The sequence below is a fragment of the Microtus pennsylvanicus genome, chromosome 1, assembly GCF_037038515.1.
Source record: "Microtus pennsylvanicus isolate mMicPen1 chromosome 1, mMicPen1.hap1, whole genome shotgun sequence".
In the NCBI taxonomy this organism is placed as follows: domain Eukaryota; kingdom Metazoa; phylum Chordata; class Mammalia; order Rodentia; family Cricetidae; genus Microtus; species Microtus pennsylvanicus.
This window is the reverse complement of record NC_134579.1, coordinates 57984760-58000992: the sequence shown is the minus strand read 5'-3', so window position 1 is coordinate 58000992 and position 16233 is coordinate 57984760. Positions and strand designations below refer to the sequence as shown.

Sequence of the window (16233 nt, the reverse complement as noted above, 5' to 3'; positions counted from 1 at the left end):
CGCCTTTTGGACTTTAATATTTACATCCGCTTCAAGGTTCTGTGAGTGCTGGCAATCACTACAGCTGAGCTAATGCCTCTTAGTCCCTTCTATACAGTTTCAGAACTCACTAGTAATCCAGGCGAGTCTTGAACCTGTAACGTTCCTGCCTCAGGGCTTCAAATATCTGAGATTACAGGCTGTTGGATGTGTGTCCTGTGTTCAGCTCTCTGCTTCGATCTTGTAGTGACTTTTAAGCGTTAGTTCCTATGGATGGCTATACCCACATTTCTACTTCAGTTCTTGGAGACAGATGAACAGCCATTTTATATGCTATCAAAATGTGTATGCCTTGCTGTAAGTTCACCTCCGTGGAAGCTCGTTAAATAATGAGAAACCAAGAAACAGATTTATGTACAGAACTATCACATCATTATTTAATATAATAAAAACCAAGACTCAGCCTAAATGGTTAATAGTGTTTAATAATTGATGGATGGATCCAAAAATTAACCATGAAGCGGAAAGTAACATTTTAATAACAGAAGATGGCACGGACTACGTGACGCAGATACGGAAGCGGCAAGCATGTCACAACTCAGTGTCTGCTTCTAGACCGTGCAGTTATGAAACAAGGATTCTTTGACAGCAATTGCCAAATCCACAGTAAACTTACATCATCCTGCTAAACTCAGGGCAAGGTTGTTTATAGCAATCTTGTGGTCAGACTGGAGAGTTGGCTCATCGATTAAGAGCACTTGGCTCCCCTTCCAGGTGACCTGGATCTGATTCCCAGCATCCACAGAGTGGCTCACAACCATCTATAACTGCAGTTCCAGGAGGTCAGACAACCTTCCTCTGACCTCAGGCACCAGGCACATGTGGTATGCAGACATCCACGCAGATAACACACCCACACCTATAAAGTAAAGGGAAGCTTTAAATGTAAAGTACTTCCACAGTGAAGGTGAGCTTCTACACAGGACTGGCCATCAAAGACCCTGAGATGCTCGACGTGAGTGTGTGGGTCTGTGGTTTCTGTGGAGCCTGTGAGGTGTGAATGGCAGAATCTGCATTACCCCTGCCAGTCTGCCCCTCTCCAAACTAGCCTCCACACAGTTGTCCTGTGTGTAAGGACAAGGCAGGACAGCCTGGGCTTGCTTTTCGGGAGTTAGAAAGGTAAACATCATAAACATTTGATGAGATGCCCTGACTTTTACAGACCGGCTCACTCAGTGTCTGGAAGGGTTTGCTTTGGCCTCTGATACTGGTTTTACCTTGACCTCTTGACCTCTGTCAGGGCAACAGGGATCCGAGGGAAAATGAGGGAGTGTGAAGGAAATGGTTTGGAAAGATCAGTGGGGCCAGGCTGCAGTGAGTCAGGACCAGAAAGGTGGAGGCTGAGACTGATTGCTAATTAGTTTACTCAGTAATGTTGGGGGAATTGAGGGTGAATCAGACAGGGATCCTGTGTAGAAGCTACGGCCACTCTACAAAGGGCGAACACCGGAGCTGACAGCTCTTACTCTCTGGCAGGAATAATATTACTTGATACAATATCATGCTATCTTATTTAACCTTCATAACTGCGGATGTTGTTTCCTAGTGGTCACAGGTAAAACTTCAGTCTCGAACATCACTAAACTATTAGTTCTGTATGTTATGTAAGATTGGTGTGTGTATGCATGAACATGCGTGTATATGCATGTACGTGTGTGTATGTGTGTACATGTCTGTGTGCCTGTGTCTGTGTCTATGTGTGCCTGTGTCTGTGTCTATGTGTGCCTGTGTGTCTGCATATGCCTGTTGTCTGTCTGTGTGTGTCTGTGTCTATGTCTGTGTGTATGCCTGTGTGTCTGTGACTAACTGTGTATGTCTGTGTGTCTGTGTGTGTCTGTCTGTCTATGTCTGTGTGTCTGTGTGTGTATCTGTGTCTGTGTCTATGCCTGTGTGTGTTGGGGAGGGTACTTCTAACAGCACAAAATATTATGGTTATGTGCAGAGATTTGAACTCAGGGCTCAGGAAATGGTTTAATGGGTCAAGTTCCTGTTGTGTAAGAAAGAAGACCTGGATGTGATTCCCTGTGACCATGGAAAGCCAGCCATGGTGCATGCCTGTAATCCCAGTGCTGGGGAAGCAAAGACAGGTGGATCCTCGAGCGTCCTTGGCCATCCTCAGTCTAGTGGGGTCAGTGACTCCCAAGTTCAGAAAGAGACCTTGTCTCAAAAATTAATATGGAGAACGGTTGGGGAAGACACCAAGTGTGACGTCAGGCTTCCACATACGCATACATACATGTACACAAAACATGAGTGCTCACGTACACAGCACACATACCCCCGCCATGGACTAAGTGGCATGAAACATGCTCTGGTGACCAAGCAATAGGGACAGGAGCCGTGAGAGAGCCAGTAGTCTGGGACAGGAACAAAATTAGAAAGAGAGTGGACAGTAAAGGCCATAGCTAAGAAGTGGTTCCCAGACAGTCATCAAAATTGCAAAATAAAACAAAAGCCTTCATTAAAATTAATGGCCAATGTTTCTTGTAATCTAGAAAATCCACATAAGCCTGAATCCTGCCCCCCCCCCCCCGAAGGATTCGAGTGTCTGTAGCTACAGGCCATATTTCCCACAGAGAATGCAGTCAGTCAGTAGAGCCTGCCCACCTTCAGTGGAGACAAGGGCTCCACACCCACGTGGCTGCTTCCACCCGAGTGTATGACTTTCTTAGACTTTCTGTACATGCATCTAAGAACCTTCGAGTAGAGAGCAGGAATAACCACTAACCAGGGCAAAGCAGGCAGGAAATCTGTCAGAGACAGCTGCACACACGTCAGGATCCAGTCAGACCACCTCCTCAAGGGAGTCAGCCAGGCTCTCCTCTGAGATCTCTGCCCTGGAAGGAAGTGACTTGGGGGTGGACAGGAACTAGAATGAGAAAGCAGTGAAGGAGGTGAGAATTGGAAAGAAAGGGAGAGCTCGGAAAGCAGAGATCAGAATAGTGAACATGCTTGGCCTGGCTGATTCCTGGTTTCGTTTCCAGGCTTCTCTGACTTAAATGTTCATGACCGTCAGGGAAAATAGAGGTCAGGAAAGAGGAGTGGAGTAGGGGATCCAAAGCCCAGACTCGTAAATGCCTGTAAATGTATTTTTACATGAACTTACAGTATGGTCTATTTACTTACTTACTTATTCATTTTTGGAGGGTCTTATTCAGTTCTAGGGGGCCTTAGGAAATATTTCCTCAGATTGAAGGACATTTACACAGGTTGTTACCTTCTCTGAGCTACAGTTTCTGTGTCTGTTGGAAAGCTGAGTGGCTCCAGACTTCGGAAGGATAAGGAGAAAGTGAGGGAAAGGTGAAGCATCGAGGGTGGGAGGAATGCGATGGAGCACGTAGTTTCTGTGATGCCCAGGGCCCATGCTGAAAACTCTCTGTGGTTGTCACCCCCCAATCCTGGCAGCTGCCTAATAGCTTAGATCTTTTCCACCAACGGAAAAGAATTTATGATCCAGCTGCCAGCTCAAGGTGGCACAAATAGTAGGCAGAATAAAGGGGCTCGTTTGCAAACTGTCGAGCCATTCAGCAATCACGTAACAGTTTAAAAAAATAAAAAGTATGATGTCATCTTTCTGTCGCTCTGACTCGAGTCATATAGCATGACGTGCTAGCAGTTAAAATAGACCCAATCCCATACCCTACTGGCTGTTTGAAGTCACAGGTTGTGGCTGTGGCTGTGTCTAGTAAGGGAATTAGCATCCTTGAAAGTCAGTTTCCTCACATGTCAAACATTTTACATTCATGATGAAGATGTCATAAAGAACTAGAGGCCTAGAGTAACAGCAGGATGCCCACCTTGTTGGTTGGCAGAACCCCGCCTTCCATCAGCAGATACACTGAGCCACATTCTGGACCTACGATTATGTATCGAGTAGCATGAATCCAAAGGGGAGAGAACAATGGTCCCCACCCTGTGGCTTGCAAAACAAGGAAATTGAACCCAACAAGAAACTGTTGTGACAGGTGAATAAATAGTGTTGTCTGAGTGTGAGGGAGACCCAGATATCCTGAAAAGAGTGGATGAGGTCAACAGAGGCCGCAGGGATAAAAGATCTTTCATTATGAGGGCAAGGAAGGGGTTCCAGGCATGAGGGCCTACTTAAGCGACAATAACAGAGGCAAAAAGTCTTCACGGGGCCTGGAGGTCAGAAAGGAGCAAACACAGGACATAACCAGCAGGTACCTCGTAGAGGATGATTGATGAAGCCAGAAAAGTGAATTTGGGTTTAGACAGTGAACAGCACTGAGGGTCTCGCTCAGAAGAGGGACCTCACTTATGAGGAACAAGGAACAAGTCATGTAAGCAGGGAAGTTTCATGGCCAGGAGACTGATGCCATAGTCCAGCAAGAAGTGACGAGGAATCCAAAATTAACCAGTAATGGATTAGAAGTTGGTGACGAGGGGGAAAGGAGAGGAAAGAGTGACGTCAACACAATGCATGCGAGCCAGTGTATGAAAATGACCCCCCACTCCTTCCTGACCACAGCCATCCCAACGGACCAAAACAAAAACAAGAGGACCCCTCTTTCAAAAATAATCTCTTTTGTTTGCATGCAAATAGGCCAGGCATAGTGAAAGTGTAACCTAGATGCCGTGTTTGTCTCCAGTCCGTGACACACAGTGGTCATATTGGTCCTTCAGCATCTCGGCTCTGCACATCCCAACCGTGCCATTCCGTGCAGGGCTCATTTCGTATTGCTCTCGGTCTAAAGAAGGCGGGAAGTGAGGCCCTTTTCAAAGCCAGTGTCACGTGGGGTGATGTTGGGTTTTACCAAGAAACTTTCTTCCAAGTAGCATCATCTGTTAGAATGTTCTAGATAGAGAAGGTACGGGGAGTAGAAAGGAGTTTAAACAGGATAGACAGACAGACAGACAGATAGATAATACCTCAGTGGTCCTACACTACTGATTTGAAATCTAAATCAACCTTTTTTAAAAAAAAATAGGTTCTGTTCTATGTGCCCGATCTATTTTCTTTTACTTTGCTGTGCACGTCTTATTTAGACTTTTGCACAAACATTTTGCATGAGGTACTTTCATCAATCCTTCGCTTCCTCAAATTTGCACTACACTGCCATTTGCTAAAATGTGTTACTTTTGTTATGTGCGCTCTGCCTTCCTTTGCAAAGACAGAAAAATCATGGACCAATGTCTTCCAGCAAGTTTGACATTTAGAATATTACCTCATTCTGAGTTTTCTAAAAGACGGCCCCAGGGAAACGGCAATTTCTTCTAATATATACGCCAACAGAGCACTTGGCATTCAGAGCCTGGGTTTCTGTGTTTCCATTTAATGTTCTCAGCTAACGCTAAGGTTGGAAGGAACGTGGATGTAGGATCAGGTATTTATTTTGAATTCTAGAAAGTGACCTCGTATTGCTTTTTAAACAGTCTGTATGTGTTTCATTTGTCACAGAAAGATTTTATGCTCTTTGCCAATGACCAGGCCACCCTAACTCAGGAAGTCCTAGGACAGTAGACACTACTCAACAGCAGAGTTAGGATATACAGTTGTTAAAATGGTTAAAATGGAAGGTGAGTTAAGGATCCTTCCATCCGTCTTGGCCCCGCGGCTCCTCTCTGCTTTGTTATGCACTGCCTCTAGTTACTTCAGCTGTGCTGTGAAGGGAGGCCATAGCTCCTGGAGAAGCCATGTCTTGAATGAGGGGAAACTGAGTTGTGACCTAAACAGCCTAATTAGAATCCACTCTGTGCCTTCAATATGGTATTTCGTCTGCAGGATGGTGGATCTGACTGAAGCTGAGCGTGTTGACAATTGCCTGATGGTCAGCTCCTGACCTTGCTGGATGGGTACAGGGTCTCCTGTGTTTAACTGCAGGCCCCCAAAGGGTAGAGAACCTTTCTTTTCTAGCAACCGTTGAGCCTAAGGCCAGAACTTTCTAATGGTACAATGACATATGTAATTTCAAGTATTGTTGGGAAATGGAAAATATGGCTGATATACAGAGGAATGGAGAGAAATCACATATGTGTGCATCTGCGCATGTCTCTATAGCAGTTTACCCTAGTTCCTACGCAAGACTGATACCCGGCCAGCTCTGTCCACGCGGTGTCTGGGTGCCCAGTAGGCAGGCAAGATAGGAAGGGTCCTCTGATGTCTTCTTACAGTACCCTGGCCTCCAGTGTCCCTGGGGAGTGGTGATCCCCTCATTTCCCCCCGCCATAATCCTTCTCAACCCCAGCCTCACTTCCCTGACCTTTGGTCTGTCTTCTAGTCTCCGCAGACTTCTCAGAAGCCCCTGAGTCCATTTTGCCATGTCTTCACCAGACGGTAGCCCTCTGTCAGCCCCTGGGTGTTGGGATCATGAGCTCCCAATCCGCTGTGGCTGTTGTCACCAGCCTGAGGTCCACCCCGGCTGACCTCCTTCATAGTCTCTGTTGCCTAGAGATTTAACTATGTCTCTGCAGATACATCAAGCCCAGCAGCACCCTGTCTAGAATGCGCACACCGCATGGCAACTTCCATCCACTCGACAACATTGCCATGTAATCCCCTTTTGCCTTAAGTGAATGATGTCTTCGGTTCACATACGTGTGGGCTGTTGTCAAAGTCCAGACTTTTTTTTTCTCCAAGTATTACGTGGTGTGAAGAAATAGTCTTTGCACTTGAAAACGCCCCGCAAATATCCCATGCTGCTCTCCTGTCTGACCTCCCCCTCGCCAACACCCAGGTGACTGTGTCCCTGGGCTCCAGGTTTTATGTCAGAAACTAATAAACTACACCCGAAGAGATTAATAGACCTCAGCTCTTTCCTAGCACGCATGAACGAGGGCTGTAAATTTGCATCGCGAGAAAGTGTGTAAAGGACACCCTAGGGCAGCTAAGGAAGCAGAAAGGCCTGGGAGGAAAGTGGCCTCTGTTGCAGCTTGTAAGAAAGGCGATCCCTTCCTGCCTCACTGACTCACTGGTATGACAAACTACTGGGGCTGAAAAATATTGGAAAAGAAAAAAAAGAAGGGAAACTCAATGCTTTTAACTGTATAAAATGTACTCATGGTACAGACCAAGACTGCATCCCGCGCCTGGCCCCCGAAGAGCAAAGAAACTCACTCTGTTTCTAAGAATGCTCCTCCAGAGGGGGAAAATAATGAAACTGGAAATTTTCATTTTTCTTAAATTTACCTGGCCTATGGAAAACAGTGAATTGTTTTCTCTTTCGCGTACTTAAGGAATTGGCATTAAAAAAAAATCTGTTTCTGCACCAGAAGTATGCATAAATTAGTAAAAGAGAAGCTATAAATACGACATTGGAGATTTTTCTCAGCACCGCTGTCTGCATGGCATTTTGGTGACCAGCGTGGGACATGGGGAAGTGAACCTTTGGACTGTGAAGTTAATGCTAATTCACTTTCCCACTAGTGTAGGAGCCCTCTGAAATGTCACATCATTAATTTAGTTGCTTTGCCAGGAATCAGGGTTTGTGGTTAGTGTGTGTATGTCTTTAAATTAATAGCCTTTATTTTTAGAACAGCTTAGATTCATTTTTTTTTGGTTGAGCAGATAGTACAGAGAATTCCCACCCTCCCTGTGTCTACCAGGCACCCAGCTTCCCCCATTGCTGCCATCTTTAGTGGGACGATATATCTGTTAGGACCAGTAAACATATGCTAACACATTAGTATTAGCCAAGTCCACACTTTAGAAGACTAAGTTTCTGTCTTTGTGTTTTTCATGGTTTGAGCAAATGTGTACTGCCATGACCACTCTTATGCTATCATACATATGTGTGCTGTTTGTCTATCCCCTACCTTTGCCCTACTTTGATGGTTGCTCTGGCAACCACCAGTCTCATGTTATAATCTCCATGTGTTATCTTCTTCAAGATGTGATGTTATTAGAATTATATACTATGTAGTCTGCTCAGACTGGCTTCTTAAGTTGAAATCCTTTAAGTTTTCTTCATGTATTTCATAACCTGGTCACTCATTTACTTTCATTAAAGCACATTCCATTACAAGGATGTAGAAGTTGTCTGTTCACCTACTGAAGGGCATTTTTCTTTTTCATGTTGATCACCTGAATGTTTTCTTTGAAGTAATCTATTTAAGTATTTTTTTAATTTTAAAATTTATTTTAATTTTTAATTATGCGTGTGAGACTGTGTGTGTGTGTGTGTATCAATGCAAGCGCCACCAGAAGCATCAGATATCCCTGATGCCGGAGTTACGGACAACTGTGACCTGCCTGACACCAGTGCTGGGAAGCAAACTTGGGTCCTGTTGTTTCCAGTGTTGAAGCAGTTACAAACAATGTTGCCATAAGCTTTTGTGTGTAGGTTACTCCTGCTGGTGTTTTCCGTGTGATTGTCAGCTCATACAACAGAAGCGGGGGCAGTTTTTAAGAGCTTGCTAAACAGTTTCCCAGCCATTCCTATCATTTGTGTTCCTGGGAGGAACGAGTGAGCACGCCTGTTTATCCACAGTCACCAGCGTTTGGTAGTCTATGGCTTTTACACTGTCGTCATTCTGACTTACGGTTCTGTAATGGGGTGGGCTGGCCGTCTTTGCACATTTACCACCTCTATACCTTCTTTGGCCAGGTACAGTGTCAGAGCTTTTGCCCATTTTGACATTGGGTAGTTTGTTTTCTTGTCATGGTATTTTAGATGTTCTTTGTGTCTTTTGCTCAGAGCCTCTTCATCATATAAGTGTTTGGTGAATATTTTCTTCCCACTCTGAGACTTGTGCTTTCTTTCCCCTCTCAATAGTGCACGCTTATGCTTTAAGGAGAAAGGCTTCCGTGTGTACAGGCACAGTAGCAGGGAAAGGAAAATCCGCTATGAATGTTTTGCATGTTGTCCCAGAGGATAGGAGGTTGACTCATCCGAGTTTCACTAAAAGAGCAGAGTTAGGTCCTGGGGATGGTGACAGCTACCCTGCTTTATTAGCTTGGGTAGTGGGGAAGAGAGTTAGAGAACAACTCAGCTCTGAGCTGCCTTGATTTGCAATTGAGAAGAATTCAGAAGGGGGCAGTGAAGAACACCAGCTGCTCTTCCAGAGGTCCTGGATTCAATTTCCAGCACCCACGTGGTGGCTCACAACCATCTTTAACTCCAGTCCCAGGGGATCGTTTCTACACAGTTTTCTGGCTTCTGTAGGCAGAACACACGGTACACAGACATATATTGAAGCAAAACACTACCATATAAAATAAAAATGAATAAATCTTTTTATTCTTGGGGAAAAAAGAACAGTTCAGGAATTCTGTCCACAGACACATTTTATTGCTCTTGCATAGGTGATATTTTGTATAGAGTTTAAATTCTGTACAGGAATATGAGTATACATGAAGCAGACATTTCCTAAGTATGTGTGTGTTACTTACTGGGATTGAACCCAGGGTTTTTCACATTCTGGGCAAGTGTGTGTGTGTGTGTGTGTGTGTGTGTGTGTGTTATTGGGATTGAACCCAGGGTTTTGCACGTTCTGGGCAAGCACTTCGTCACTACACTACACCCTCAGCTTTACTTACTCTTTTTTCACTTTTTAGTTTGAGACAGTCTCACTAAGTTGCCCATGCTGGTCTTGAACTCACTCTGTACCCAGACAGGCCTTGAAGTTGGTATCCTCTTGTCTCCAAAGTATAGACGCCCAGTTCCTTGGTTTCTTTTAATTAAGTGTAAACCCACCTCTGAACCAGCACTTTTTCCCTTGGGCAGCAGATTCCACTCTACTGTTCACCCCAGGGGTTCTTTTCTCTTTTGTTCTTTTTCCTTTCTTTTCATTTTCTTTTTTCTCAACTTCTCACTGAAAAAAATTCCAAGAAGTTTGCTTGGTTTCTGATGAAGGGCCTTGCCTCCTAGTTTGTGCTGGTTGCTATGGGGATGTGAGAACCTGTGCTCGCATAGCCCACCGTGGTCTGATGAGTCTGGCAGCTCCCCACCCTCCCCATGCTGATGGTGATGATATCTGCTGAGGCTGCAGCCCTGAGCTGGAGCTATTGCCTCTCTAGGTATGAGTCACCCACCGCTCAGGAAGTCATCACCATGGGAGCACAAAGGGATGGGTATTTGTGTGCTCATTGCCCCTATGGCCCATGTACTAGGATGATCACTACCCCTATGGCCCACACACCTTTCCCTTGTCTTCTCTTTCCCTTGCAGTTAAACGGAGGAAAGATGGTAGCAATGCAGATCCACCTACAAGAATCATCTATCCCATGTGTGTTCATCGCTCATGTCCCCTTGCCTCAGCACCCATCTCTGTATCAAGGATGCTCGGCAAACAAACAATAATAAACACCGCAATAAATACCGCTATTATAAGTATTTATGGGAACTACTCCGTTCTGTATTGAAACCATTTCTACCACCATCAATAATCCTTTTAGACTGTCTTCCATCACAGGCCATGGCAGGTCACTTAGCAAACATGGCTAAAATGGGAAAACGGACCTAAATATTTGTTTGGAAGTTCTAAATGTTTTCAGGTTTCTGGCTCTGTCACACAGACTAGGTCTCAAGTAGATACTCCCTAGAGGCCAATCTCTTGGGCAACGATTGGGTGAGGACCTCTGGAAGCATGTTCCCTGTACCTGCCTAATGCCATCTCTGGTTCCTCTCCACCACTGCTTGTCCTTGTAGCCTTGACTTTATCTGAGAATATCTGGGAATGAGGAGGTGGAGTAATCAGGCAGAAAGCAGCTTCCCAAGGTTCCAGTAACTTCTTCCTCGCCAAATGCAAGGAATTGATCATCCAGCCCAGCCTTCTGTCAGTGTTCTGCATGGTTAGCCACGATTTCTGTGCCGCCCTTTTCACCCTTGCCACTGATGACAGGGATGGGAGCCAGAGAAGACTTCTGATTGGCTGAGAGCTGGCCCTAAACACTGACACATAGACAAGAGGGATGAGGGGGCAGATACTGACCCAACGCATTCAAAGAAAGTCATGTTAAGGCAGCCCCCGTCACTGTGTTCACATAAACATGAGCTTTGACTGATCAGGGATCTTGCCACTCTGCACTGATGAGTCCACTCTGCTAGAATGTATGCTGTTCTTTCTGGAAAAGGGTGCTGATGGAAAGATGCTGGTGATCGGGGTCCTAAAGACCACATAACCCATGGAGAGTGGCTGAGCCAGAGTTCCCGTCACTGGCTGAGAGGAGGAACTACTGAGGGATTTTGTATATGTTTTCAGCTAATCTAAAGCAGTCAAATGATATAGTCTACAAAGCAGGACAAGGACAAGCATTTACATGGTACTTATGGAGCCAGGGCTGAGGAGCAGTAGTGTTGGGATTGTTATCAAAATGACATTTTCATCCAGCTCTCTTAACAGGTGTCACGTCTTCTAGTTATGGCAAGTAAGAAAGCAAAGGCTAGACATGCGTCCATAGAGGTGACATAGAAAGACCCTGACTTGGCAGACTGGAGCTGTCTCTAGGGTCCCTCATAGCCTCACGACCCCACTTCTTAGAGTGAGAGGATCCTACGATTCTACCGTGTCCCTCTGCAGCCGCCCACTTCCTCACTCAAGCATGTCGTCTAGTCCCTGTAACAACCCCACGGGAAGAAGCTGGTCCTAGGAGGAACTGGTGCATGCAGATAAAAGATGTGGAAGGAGGGAAACAATGGGACAACCTCTTAAAAGAGAACGAGACCCCGCCCTAAACCAGCATCTGTGTTGAGCACCATGTGTATGCCATCCAGTTTAATCCTCAAGGCAAGCATATTTAACACAGCATTACATCTGTGAGAACGGCAAGGAAGGTTAAAACTCTGGTGAGAACACATATTAGCAGCACAGCCAGGATGCGAACCTGGGTCTCAGGAATTCCCAAACCCACTGTAGTGTGTTATTTTTATTCATTTTTTGTTTTTAATAAATGATACTGCTTTCTAAAAAATTAATAATAATAAAAAAATTGAAAATAAATGCTCTTAAAATAAGTTAAAAGAAAAACACACCGCATGGTAAGTTGTATGAAGAGCTACAATGGCAAAAGTTTGATATTCAAAATATTTTGATGGAGCTGGTAATGAAACTCAGTGGACAAGTGCTCGCCTAGATTGTGCAAGGTCCTGGATTTGAGCCCCAGGAAAAGAAATTTTGATAACAGTGTATTCAGTGTAACCTACCTTGTGTGTGTGTGTGTGTGTGTATTATATAACGAAGAAATATATTTATTTGTTTGTGTATATGTGTGTGTGCACGCGCACATGTTTGTGAAATGTCAGATCCATTGGAGGTGGAGTTGCAGGCATTTGTGAGCTGCCTAATATGAGTGATGGAGTTCAGACTCCAGTCCTCCAATAGAGCAGTAAGTGCCCTTGACTGCTAAGCCGGTTCTCCAGCCTGCATGTTGTATTTTGATTGGTGAGTTTATGGAAAAGAAGAACACTTGAAAATTAAGTGAAATATTAAAGAATTCCCCTGAACTGTGATAAGTGGGTAATTTTTATGTGCTCCAATAAAGAAACCACACGGACCTTTTCAAATCAATGGAAATTACGACTGTAAAATCCAGAGGGCACCTCCCCCTCCAATCCCAGTATAGTCCATCCAATAAAGGATGTTTCTAAGATAAGTTAGGGAAGTGACGACCCGCTGTGAGTCAGGAGCCAGGCCCCAGCAGAAGCTGGCTGTGAGCAGTCCTGGACTGAAGGTAGCTGGGTTTTCAGATCTGTCTGGGAAGACCCATCAGGAGCTCTATTAACAGAAAGATGGTCTCTGTGGAAAGTTCAGAGTAAAAACTGGGAAAGGTTCAGACGGAAATGAGAAAGTAATAATAAAAACGAGTTAACTTTGTGGTCTACTCCAAGCCAGGTGAGTCACCTGTAAGTTTTACCACCAAACCTCATTTGTTTCTCATGACCAAGCAGCAAGGAAATTTATTTTCCTGGGGGTGCAGCCAGAAGTCTGACTCCAGGATAGCCAGCGACCTGTCTGGAGTCCAGGCGGCAAGCCAGGATTTGATGGGGGACTGCCCACCCCAAACCCACACTTCTTCCCTGATTCAGCCCTTAGACAAGGAAGGACTTTGACTGTTTCTGCAGTCCTGCAGGGGTCACCGCTAGTCTCTAAGAAAGCTGGTGAGGCTCGTTCTATGGAACTGCCTCTGTCCCAGGTTCACCTCCGAGGCACATAGTGTCTCATCCAACCCCTCTGATCCAAACGCTTGGCGGGGGAGGGGCCAGGCATGGTGGACAGAAGCAATAGAAACATTCCGGAGTCACACAGGATAAGATTCGGCTAATCTAGCAGCGAGAGTGGTGTGTGGAAACCGGCTTCTAGAAGGATCTGTGGAGAGGTCCTACGAGAAGCGCTCCTCTGCGCTCTGGTTGGGAGTGAGACTGCACAGACCGTAGTTGTCAGCCGCGGGCTTCACAGATTTTACTCCTGGGACTCTCGGCACATTGGGAAGGTGTCTGTTGTGTTTGTGAAAGGGGCTGTCTTTGGGGTTTTCCTCAGGGCTTTACACTTGCTGGCTCTCCAAGGGCAACGCTTGTAGTCATTCTCGTCAGTGGAAATGCCCACCTGCCAGCAGAAGTTATCTGGAACCAAGCGCGGACACAGCCCCTGTCTGTGGTGTCGCTCTCTCTAGTCACTTCCCTTTTCTCTACCTGAGCTCGTCCTCAGTCCTCTGCTTATTTCTCTCCGCACACGGACTCCTGGCAGCCTGGGGAGCTGACAAGGCTCCTTTTACTTTTTTTTCTTCTACTTTTTTTTTCTTTTAAGCTTCTACCTTTTTTTTCAAGCTCCTATAGTCTTCGGGAATGCTGCTGTGCTTGTGTGGGTGGTCCCTGAGAGCCGCGGTGGAGAGGCACTGGTGACATGTATGTCCTCAAGACATGTGCAGCCTGGTGAGCACGGGAGACAGAAGCTACAGCTGGGGCAGATGTGCGGAGGTGGGCAGTCAGCTGGAGAGGAGATGGGTGAGAGAGGGGAGAGGGTATGTGCTTCAACCTTAGGCAATCACGCTTGAGTTTCTGTCTGTCCACATCAGATGTGGGCCGTTACAGAAATGAGTCTCCTCCATCCAGTTATCCGCTGTCATGAGCCAAGAGACAGGACAGGCAGGAAATGGAAGGTACCACTTACCGAATAGCTGGCAGCTGCTCTTGGTTTGGGGGTGCTGGGGGTTCCCAGCTGCTCTGCTGTAGAGCACTGGCTCTGCCGGAGCTCCTATACCGGGGCAATGAGGCAGGAGGAAATTCCCAGTCTCTCTGCAGTGGCCTCTGAGCACGGATTTGACTTTACTCTGACAGGCCCAGAAATCCTCTCCCTTCTTCCTTCCCATCTAACTGCCTCATCTCAGCGTTAGAGACCATTAGCTCATTTGGGAGCAAAAAAAAAGCTACTCTTAGGTCGAAAAGGGGTCCGGGCAGCGGTTTGATGCGTTCCTCATGCTGTCTACACATTTGCATTTATTTGCAAATAGGCTTAAAATATTGCTTCCTTTAATAGCAGTGTAAGCTTCTGGAGAGGCAGGTGAAAGACAGCTTTTGGCTAAGGGAACTTCCCACTCCTCAAGCTATAATGATTGAGAGGAGTCGCCCGGTCTTCTTAGATCAAACTCTCATCTCAGGACTAAAATGAGTATCTGTCCGTGCCCGGGAGGTGGTTCTGTATCGAGTCTGCTGCTGTACACACTGTGGATGTGATTCATAGAGACTTAAATGAAATCTGTTTTGAATATCAGTTCATTTGTGCATTTAACATATGCTTGCTGGCTTCATAATATGTCCTAGTTATGGGGAGTATCAGAGGAAGTTATATTGCTGAAGCTTCTAGCAGGAAGGTGATATTAATCACAGGGACACCACCATCAGGTGACAAGGAAATGGTTGTGTGTCTGCTCACTGAAGCCACGTCTAGCGCTTCGGGTATTTTATCATCCCTGGGTGGAGAGGAGAGTTTGATTTTATGGATCTGCTGTGGACGGGAAGAGGGAACAATCCTGAAAGCCAGGCTACTGAAGCACACCGGCTTCTTCAGGAGAAAAATCAAAAGTTCAGAGGCCGTGTTTCAAAACGAGGCAGAAGTGGGAGTCGGGGGCGGGGAGTCTCTGAGATTGCAGGGGACTGCAGCTGAGAACCCACAGGAGGACCATGGAAACATATCTGACACGGGCCAGCAGGAGAGGGGGAAACTCCCGGGAAGTCCTCCAGAACTCGGGCAGGTGTTGGCCACCCACCTTTCCGAGCCAGGCAGGTTTGATATTAGAGACAGAGGGAGGAAGAATAGGACCACAGCTCAGACACACACCTTTTACTGAACCCTAGGCCTCCTCTCTGCTCTCCTGTGGAAAGTTCTTTCTGAATGATATGGTAGGCACTCTTAAAATCAGCCTGAGAAATAGACGCCATTTTGAACATGAGTAGAAGGAGGCAAAGTGTGCTTTCCGGACATTGTACCTCCTGCCAAGGTCTGGAGCCCTGAACCATGCTAAGTGTCCTTCCATTTCTTGTCTTACAAACCACGCAATTCCCTTCTGACTTCCACGTCTCAATTAGATAGATTAGCTTGGACTTAATTCCTGGCAGCTAAATGCAGATTCTCTTTTTCTCTTCCACATGGCGCTTGTTTCGTATAGGGGTTTTCAGAAACTGCCTTGTCCTAAGGAATGAGTAATAGGGAATCCCAAGGACCGGAGTGCGCTGGAATATCATGGTGCATAGCATGGGGGAGAGGGGCTGTCCCATAGATTGTGCCCTGACAACATTGGTTTTTCTATCTGACCGTGGTTTTTGTTCCAAGACAAAGAGAAAGGGGCTCCCCTGGATGCTAGGATGAGCAGCTGCATAGGGTGAGTCTTGTGGCTCTTATTCCTGGCAGGCGAAGCTCTTGAGTGGCTGGAAGAGACCTAGGGAAGTAACTGTGGCGTGAGTTCCCCTTGGCACTTTTTGGCAAAAAGGGAAAACTGGCTTTGACAATCCATTAATACTTTGCAAGGGGGATGATCCCTGTCTCAGAGAAGCCTGAGTACAGATACAGCTAAGAGACCTAGGCATCTGTCTTATACCAAAACTTACTGTGGGGGGGGACAGGAACAACTAAATGATATTGTCATGTGCCTTCTGGGCAAGGGAGGGGGAAGCAACCTACATTTTAGTAGTTTAACTATATCAGAGGCGAGTCAAAACATCTTTTTGTTGTTTGTGAATCTGGTAACGTTCTTAGTGGGCAGACATACTCTGCTTCTGAGTGAGTGAAGAAAAGAACAGCTAA

At 46.0% G+C, this 16233-nt stretch overlaps 1 protein-coding gene across 2 annotated transcripts in view; it reads left to right on the top strand.

The window, feature by feature from the left end:
* The window catches only part of Cd86 (CD86 molecule), a 61640-nt gene that overhangs the window by 7416 nt on the left and 37991 nt on the right, over positions 1 to 16233 (top strand). The window contains exon 1 of one of the 2 annotated variants that reach the window (XM_075964843.1): positions 13649 to 13865. The exons of the other annotated variant lie outside the window; for it this stretch is intronic. Coding sequence (XP_075820958.1) covers positions 13837 to 13865 — 29 coding nt within the window. The 5' untranslated portion in view covers positions 13649 to 13836. Of the gene's footprint in view, positions 1 to 13648; positions 13866 to 16233 lie in introns of those variants that run through there. 2 annotated transcript variants of the gene reach the window in all.